At 37.9% G+C, this 9,353-nt stretch overlaps 1 protein-coding gene across 1 annotated transcript; it reads right to left on the bottom strand.

Annotated features, from left to right (window-relative positions):
* Positions 1 to 3,488: 3,488 nt before the first annotated feature.
* On the bottom strand, positions 3,489 to 8,681 carry KBTBD8 (kelch repeat and BTB (POZ) domain containing 8). The gene is made up of 3 exons (XM_010020454.1): positions 8,476 to 8,681; positions 6,710 to 7,824; positions 3,489 to 3,952 (listed from the first exon to the last, which is right to left on the bottom strand). Exons 1-3 carry the CDS (start codon positions 8,622 to 8,624, stop codon positions 3,489 to 3,491), a joined length of 1,728 nt encoding a protein of 575 aa, XP_010018756.1. The 5' UTR covers positions 8,625 to 8,681.
* Positions 8,682 to 9,353: the final 672 nt, after the last annotated feature.

Genomic DNA, 9,353 nt, shown 5'->3' on the forward strand with positions numbered 1-9,353 from the left:
AGGCAAAGGCAAGGAGGAAGGGAAAGGGAAAGATGATGTCACCTGCACATAAGCAAATGAGAAGTTAGACCTGAATAGCCACAAGGAGACAGCAAAGCAGAACAAAGCACCTTCCACCTCAAGCAACAGCATAGTAGTGCCTTAAAAAAGGGAAATTACATAGATACGTAACACACAAATAGAAAAACAACTGAACAAGCATCAGAAAGATGTATCACTGGGTCAACTTGCAGAAGTTTACTAAAATGCATGCACAAGATTTATCACAAAGCCAGTTGAACTCCATTGTATTTCAACAATAGGTTTATTTTAAGAAACATAACATGACATTAAGTAAAAATGCAAAATTGTGCAATTATGGCAAAATGTTTAAAAATCCACACATTTGCCCTCATAGGACTACAGTACTTCTTACTAACATACCTGAGCACTGAATGTTGGATGCCATTTCTAAACAGCCTTACGAACAGGGAGCTCTTCGATTTCTTGTAGAACATACACACACTGCATGGTTGGTGCACCAGAACTGCTTTTAGTTAAGTCTAAATTTTACTGATGGAATCGAGTGGAAATTACAAAATGTTTCCTTCTAAAGGAACTAAGAATTCTGGAAAAAGATTTACACTCACAAAGTCCTCACAATGCTAGAAATTCATTTAATAAAGGGAAAGAAATGAATGAAGAAAAAATACCAAGTGGGGGAAATGTACAGATTACTGTTTAAATATTATCAGTACCTTTGGTGCAATTACTTTTTTTTTCCTCTTGTGCTGTGCAAGTTTACTTAAGTCTGACTCTAAAGCAAAACTTTACCAGGAATCCGACTTTCAGCAAAATGTAGAAGCATTTAAGAATTGGCAAAATGTCACAGCTACATTACTGTCTCAACAAACTCCTCATGCAAAAGATTTAGTATATTCTACTCCCACAGCAAGTTCCAGGATTTAACTTTTAAACACATGACAGACTTGGATCACACCCTCAGTTTGAATGGTTAAACAGAATGGAGATCTTCGTACTTTAGTGCAGATAAAACAAAATGAACAAACCTACTGTAGAATTAACCACAGCATATTGTACTTCTATACATCACATGACCAGTCAACTGCTAACTCAATTCTATTTCATAATTTCAAGTAATATATTGAAATTTGTTCTACTAAATAAATATAGATTGTCAAAAAGCAGCAAGAAGTCTTGTAAATATTCAACCAAGCTTAAAAAAATCAAAACAACATAAAAACCAAAACCAACCAAAAAAAAAGAAAAAAAAAAAAAAGAAAAAAGGTACATAACACTTTGCAAAGAAATGGTTTTACACACAAATGCAACACTGTTAGGGAGGGTGCTTCAGAAAGCTTGCAGCTAGAGGCCTACAACAGCGCAAAGAGAGCTAGCCAAGGACTAAGGATAATTGTAAAAACGAAATCAGTTGTACTTCAGAAAAACACCAACACTCTTATTCTTGGCTATGGATACACAGAAAACAGTATCCAGAGGAAAACTGAACAAGAAACAACACACCTCAACACTGTTGTTGGAAAATGCAGTCTTAGCAAGAATTGTCAACTCAGGCGCTCACGTTCAAAAGCAGCGGTTTGGTGAGTCTCTGGAAGATGAGGTATGTAATGCAAAGAGGCTTTTTCTTTATTTCTCCTTTTCATTTCACAGTTTTTGTGTTTGTTTTTCCTTTCAAACACTGTGCAAGAATTAAGAAACAGAACCAGGTATGTATTGTTGTGGATTAGAAAGATTCCATTCGGGAACAGCAAGACCACATTGTAAACAAACATCATTGAAATCCTCGGCCATGCCAGGGGGGATAAACAACAAGCTAAATATTTGGCTTACTGAAAGATCAGCTGTGAAGCCAGATAGTGGTAAGCACTTACAGCCAGTGATGGCCACTGCTATTTCAAGTTAACTGGTTTCCTTAGTTCAATTGGGGAAAACAGGGAAGAGTAAGATAACATACTCAGAGCTCTGCAAAAATTAGAGCTGTAATGAATTAAACCTGGCGATACGAGTTTTAAGATTCATCTTTTCCCTTTTAAATCCAGTTTTCACTACTGAAGTAGAGGCTGAACTATGAACTTATTTACTACTTAAAAATAAACTAAATGTTAAATACATAAAGTGTTGCAATATATTGGATTCCTATTCTGTATTTGCACCTAAGAGTATTTAAGCCACGGACACTTATTGTCAATTTTCCTTTAATACACCAGATAATGAAGACAACTCAGTAGTGCAAATTTTCACATTATAGATCAGAATGAATAAGGAATTATTTGAGGGCTTGACTGCGGGGAGAAAACAACAACTTGTAAAGTTAAGCCACACTTTTCCAAACTACCGGAGCACATGCCAACTCTGCACATAGCACTGTACTTCAGTGGAGACAAAATGAACACTCCACACAAAAAGAAAAGAAAAATAATCAATATTATTAAGGCCATATCCTGTCACCATTCTGTGCAAGAATACCACTGCAGTAAAAATGTTATGTTAAAAAAGACAACCTGATGACAGGACAGGGCCTGACGACAAACACACTTCATGAAAACTAACAGGCTGTCTTAAACAGTAGCATAAGGCCGGCCTATTTCAGACAAACAAGTATTAAAAACGTACTAGCACCATCAACTTTTGGGTTAAAGCCCTTTATGGGATGGAAAAAAGGTATTAAGCAGTGTTAAAAAAAAAAAAAGTTTTAGAGCACTACATCTATGTGGCAGAAAATAGGTGTTGGGATTCCCCTCATCATTAAGCTCAGAAATCCACAAACAAGAAGTGGTACAGTAATGTGAACAGGATCCGTCCGAGGCAAAGGTACTCTGTGCTCCAATTCTGACTTGAGGACTTAAGTTTTCCTCCCAAATTGTAGTGCACAAACAACATCACAAAACATTTTTGAAGACTTCAAAAACAGTACAAAAAAAGAGATCATTGTGAATCAGGATCTATCATTCCTCTATGTACTTTCAATCTCAAATAAAAAAAACCAACCAAACAAAATCAACTTAGTGATATTGCCTCAAAATTTACCCGTATTTAAAAAAAAAGGAGAGGAGGAAAAAAAAAAGTCACTTCAAAACATCTTGGACATCCTTAGCTAGTAATGCTAGATTTTCTTTCACTGTAGTGCATAGTTATCCTGGCTCTTCCATTTAATTTGCTCTTACCACAAAACCAACCCTCTAGTATGACATGATTAAATGTTTACCAGAAAAAAAAAATGCTGATAATTGCACTTTGTAACCTCCTTCTCATTTCCCAGGAAAGCATCAGTAAATATGAAACTGAACCAGTATTCCTTCCCCAGACTGCAACCTTTAAAGAGCACCCGTCCCCATATACAACAAACGGTCTGTTTCAGCTTACAATAAATACTGACAGGATTTCTTTGTTTTCTTTTAAGACATGTTTTCTCTAGCATCAGATCACCACTGAAATCACTAAGGCCTGTGACTGAAAACAAACAAAATTTAAATAACTTTCTGAAGACACTGCGGATACAATTTAGCAACAACACATTCAAAATGCCGGCCCAAATCCCAGAGCCTGTCTGGAGTCTCATAGACTTTTTGCCATTGGTCAGTAACCTCATCATACTGGTAGAGCGAATTCTTCCTGCTGGTTCTGAAAACATGTTCTTCAACAGTGACTTGAGTAGCTCTGACAAACAGATGGAGTTTGTTTTTGAGGAGTACGAGTTTTATATAGGGATTAATGGACTGATCGCAAGGGAAGTCTTTTTTTCGAGTCCACTTATTTTGTTCAATGTCATAGGCCTCTACGGTAAACATACGTTGATGGTTTCCACAGGTTCCAGCTATGTAGTAGATGGAGTCATTGTACACAGTTGCCAAGCCTTGGAGTCTAGGCACAGTCATTGGGGTCAAAAAGCCCCAGTAATCCTTCTGAGGATCATAGCAGAGAAAAAACTCCCCTGAAAAGAGAGGAAAAATAAAACATAACTTATGCTTCATTCCCAGAACAGCAATTCTGCAGCTACTAAGCTTTCAGGTATGTTCTTCCACAGGCACAAACAGTCTACCAATTTTTAAATGCCCTGATCCCGTAACAAAATCCCTAGCACCATGGCCTGCTTTCATCCAGGTGCATTACAAACACCTTAATGGCATGCGTAAAAACTACTTAAGAGTTTCTATTTCAGCTGAAGAAGAGGGAATGTGAAATCTATCAGACATAGTGTTTTACGTATTTACTACTTCTAAACCATGTTTAATAATTTGGGACAAATCCTTTCAAGATTCAAGTCTTGAAATGTCTGACGTATTTGTTTCATTCTTTAACATCTTCACAATGGGTCATCTACAGACCATGGAATCCCAGAATTCCATGCCAGAAAGTCATTAAACCTGAAGCAAATAATTGTGTCTTGCACCACACAGATTTTGAAATTACTTGTTGTTAACCCAAGTGGGTTACCGTTTGGGTTGATTTGCTTAGAAGGATGCCAGGTGAATACTTGCATGAAGCTACTGATTCATCGTTAGTTTTGTGATGTGATTACAAAATACTTCTTCTGTTCACTGCACAGAGAAGCATCTACAGGCTGTAGATAATGGAATTTCAGATGTCCGAAAGCTCGTGCTCTGCAAACTTGATGAAAATAGGCAAAGACCACCCTGTCTTTTGTAAAGCTTGGGGAAAGAAAGGCCTAACATTTACCAGCCTAATTCAAATCATATATAATTTCACATGGCTGTTTTAAGAATTTTCACCAAGCTGCTGTGTAACTAAGCACCTCAAGTATAAAAAAAGAATACAGCAACGATAGTGTAAAATGGGTGGGGGACAGCTTAAAAGCCAAGTTTTACAGACAATACATTTCTAATGATTAATTTTTGTTCCACGGTGTGATCTCCTATGACTGACACTTGTGTTCCATTGGCATTTTAATACTCTCATCCATCCTTATTGACTACTTCAAACTTATGACCTTTCTTTAGAAAAATTATTGAGAATTCACTTTTTTATACTACTTCAGTGCAACTCAATCAAGGTTTTATCTACCACACTCAAACAGAAGAGTTGCCTATTTCATAAATCTTTATAATTTGCTGGTTGCACGGTGAAGTACCTTGCAAGCATTGAGTTATCATCTAAACCAATGAAGCATAGAATTAGTGCAGCTAAAATCTGTAAACAAATTACATAGATTATAAAATTGTTCTCTATTTAGCAATTCTAATAAACATTTATAGGATGAACAAATACTCTACCAAGTTAAATCACTGACTGGTTTGGGTTGGAAGGGACCTTAAAGCTCATCCAGTTCTAACCCCCTGCCACGAGCAAGGATACCTTCCACTAGAGCAGGTTGCTCCAAGCGCCTGTGTCCAACCTGGCCTTGAACACTGCCAGGGATGGGGCAGCCACAGCTTCTGTGGGCGCCCTGTGCCAGTGCCTCAGCACCCTCACTGCAAAAACAATTCTTCCTTTTATCTCATCTAAATCTACTCTCTTTCATTTTAAAACCACTACCTGTTGTCCCGTCAGTATGCTAAGTATTACGCTAAATATTCTTCAGTGTTACTTTAACCATCTAAAGCAGATGTCTGACCCAACAGAAGAGACAGACTGAGAAAACTTACTAGTGTAACAGAATTACTTAAAGCCACAACCAACAAGAGTCAAACCTGATACAGAAATAACCAAAGGTAAGTCTCTGCAAAACATGTGGAAGCCCAACCTTACCAAGTGGCAGGGAACCAAAGTCAAGAAATCCACTTGAGTTCTTCCAGTAAATAACAATGAGCTTACAGTATTCTCTATCCTATTTCTTTCTTCTGGTCCAGCTTTGTATGGAGAGCAACCCAAAGAAGGAGTTGATATGAATCTAAAAGTCCAACTTCCGCAGGTGTTTTCAGAGGTGGCCCTTAGCAAAACATAACCAAGACACCACACCCTCTTTTCTTTCTCTCCACCTTTTGGGACTCTTACTACAGCCTCATAGACCAGTCTCAGCACTTTTATGTGCAGACTGCTATATGGCTCACCCATACATACAAATAGGTATTTTATGTAAGATATCTATAAATAAAGACTAAATTATTTGATCCATTCCAATAATGATCCTGTTTATTAATTTAATAATCAGTCTCTAATACACCAATAAGTCTGATTATTTACTTGAAGAAAGGAAGCAAAGACACTATATAATTACTGACCAAAGAAACACAGCTAACTAGAAATAGATAAATCATCTTTCTTAGTTACCAGGATGACTTCAAATAGCAGTGTAGGGGATGCAATGAAGGCCTACAGTGGTCACCAAGAATACAGACACCAGGAATTTTCACAGGTTTAGCTAGATAAAATGAAACCTGTTTTTTCAGAGCACAGTATCTTTTCTTCAACATTAGTGCATTTCACCCAGATGAAGAACTTCCACAATAAAATTCAGTACTGTAATATTAACTTAGAACACCGCCAAAATTGCCATTTGTGCAGTAACTCAATACTACAATTTAGTGACACATTCCCAGGGCACAAGAACTCAAGCAGCCTCACTCTTCCTTGCCCACTGCTCTCCCTGGCTTTCCTTCCACCCTGTTGTCCCAGGTGCACTCTAAGCGTCCGGGAAATTTGGGGTTTCCAAGGTGCTTAAAGGAACGTAGTCAGATTGAACAATCCCCACTTCCAAGAAAACACCATGTAGTCAGTCAAACCACCTTACCCTGTAAAACATAGATGTTATCCTTATATTCCACAGCACTATGAAACTCCATTGCTACCGGCATTGGACAGACAGCTGTCCAACAGTTCTCTCGGCTGTCATAACACTCCACAGACTTGAGTGAGTTACGTCCATCTCCCTCATAAACACGACCACCTATTGCATACAGTTTACCACAGCAATGAACCAGTTTGCAGCCTATTCTGGCTCGCAACAAAGGAGCTTTCGGAATCCACCTATTGCCAGAGTGATCGTACATCCAAAAATCACTCTCTGCTCTGTGGTCAATGGAGACCTCGCTGCTGCTCGGTCTGTAACCACCCGCAATATAAATATCATTATCAGGAGATACAAGAATTCCAACCTCCCTCAAGTCATTTGGTGGCTTGCATAGTTTGAACACTCTCCCTGTGACCGAATCTAAACAAGGCACTGTTTGCTTCTTTCCTGAGTGTTTGTGGGCAGCATCAAAGCATATGATCATTTCAGAAGCGGTCATTCCAAGCCGTTGTGTATAGCCATTGGCACTATGTTGTCCCTTTTGTACACAGCTTTTGGCCATAGCCTGTGCAAACACGGGAGGGATTTTCTCTAAAAACGTCTCTTCCAACAGAGGCATACGGATGCATTTGGCAAATATTTCTGGAAGGTGCACTTCTCTCTTATTTTGTTCATGCTCAAACCACCTTATAATGCTGTCATAAACATGTTCTTCTTTGTCTACATTTAAGTCATCACTGTCGAGTATGCTTATGAGTTGGTCTTTTCTCAAGTGAAGAAATTCTTGCTCTTTGGTGACACTCAGAAACTTTTTACGAATGTAGTCTTGTGATCTGTCCTTGAGTTCCTGATGACCATAGTGATCAGCAAAGATAAACACCCCAATGGAGTTTTGTGGGTCCAAATGACTGATCATATATTTAGCACACTGGTCTTGTATGGAAGGGATCTGGAAGATACTAGCTGCAGTGAACAAAGCTTGAACGTTGGCCTCTGTCAGCATTACTCTGGAGGTATATGCATAGTTCAATACTAAATGCATTGACTCTGCTTCAACACCAACTATACGAACTTCTTTCTGGGTACTCTCTGTAAGGCCGCTAGTGAACATAGATCTACAAAAGAAGAACATTCAGCAGTTTATTTGTAATCACCTTCTAAGTACAGGTATGAGAAATGAAGTTATACTGTACAGCTAATCCTAATCACTTTGCCCTTATATAAGCACAAATACATTTATCACTGATGTTACACTGTGCTGTTTGGGTACCTGAATTTAAGATCAGTTCTAGGCTTATTGAAACAAAAGTGGTGAACTCAAATTTCCTGCTTAATTCTCTCGCTAGCCCTGTATTAAAATTCATTCAGTTTAAAAGCAAAGCTCTCAACATGCCCTAGTCTGTGCATTCAACTTTCAACATGTTATTTCACATGCATATTCTAGCACGCTAGAATATATAACTTGAAAAGGAAACAAGGAGTTTAAATATGCTGTTCTCGTATCCAAGATACCCTCAAAACTGGAGGCAATTTTGTCTGGGGTGTTTTTTTTGTTAAATCATGTAACATTTTCTCCAGTGAAACTCTCCTTTGGTAAGCAAACACTGCTAATTCACTGATTGGAAGAGAACAATAACCTTTACTTACTAGGTGCACTGTATTACCAAGTTCCATGGAATATTAGTATAGGTGTGATTTTTAATTTTCATTTAATGAACTTCAATTATAATTCTGCTTTTGATCACTAGAACAATGGACTATTGTACCTGAAGTAAGGACTGATTGCAGCAAGAACATTCCTATGACAGGAGAATGTTTTCCCATGATCCACCTCCACTACGATATCTGTCAGTTGTCCTTCATCATACATGGTTTTAAGCTGTTGAAGAATACTACAAGCATGGAAGGGGTCCATTCCACTGCTGACTGGGTTTGAAGAAGGAATTCCGTTCAGTGTTTGTGAAAACTTACTTGGTTCTACAAAGCAAAATTGAAACTGTTTTAACTAACAAACAAGACATCCAACACCCCAACCCTCTCCCCGCAAAGGAAAACCATGCAGGAGCAAGAATTAGCACAAATATTTCATACTTCCTTACTGTCACCATTCATCAACAGCAAGTCTAACATCTTCAAGATTTAAGATATAAAGATACCTTTTCTTTCCTTCTTTTCCCAATGTACATGCTGGTTACTATTAACCAATAAAATTGTATCTATTTACGTTAAGAAAGAAACCATATAAACAGTTCATATTTATTCCGTATCACTGGGAAGAGGGGGAAATTAAGTCAAGAATCACAATGCTTCCTGACTTACAAAATGGGAAAACAAAGAATGGAGAAGAATAAAACAGGCCCCAACCACATCACCATTACACAAATCTGTATGTACAAGCTTAACACTATACTGAAACAGGAACTGGCTTTTAACTTACATAAGTGATGGTTAATAGCATGGACTCGTGAAGAAACAGTAAATATGTTGGGCAACAAACTTAAATTCACATCAGTCTGTATGGATGGTTAAACGTTTTTCTTTACCAGTAAAATACAACTGCCATTTCAAATCACTTGGCTATGAAGGAGCTCGCGTATCATTGTGAAAACATATGAAGTGGAGCATATGCTTCTAAGTAACATGT

Source organism: Nestor notabilis, unplaced genomic scaffold (genome assembly GCF_000696875.1).
Source record: "Nestor notabilis isolate BGI_N333 unplaced genomic scaffold, ASM69687v1 scaffold11758, whole genome shotgun sequence".
NCBI classification, from domain to species: Eukaryota; Metazoa; Chordata; class Aves; order Psittaciformes; family Psittacidae; genus Nestor; species Nestor notabilis.

Coding starts and splice junctions, on each gene's coding strand:
- KBTBD8 (XM_010020454.1), bottom strand. CDS start 8,624: ATGGACCCCTTCCATGCTTGTAGTATTCTTCAACAGCTTAAAACCATG. Junction 7,825..8,475: donor GCAATCAGTCCTTACTTCAG/GTACAATAGTCC, acceptor CTTCTTTTGTAG/ATCTATGTTCACTAGCGGCC. Junction 3,953..6,709: donor TAACATCTATGTTTTACAGG/GTAAGGTGGTTT, acceptor CTCTCTTTTCAG/GGGAGTTTTTTCTCTGCTAT.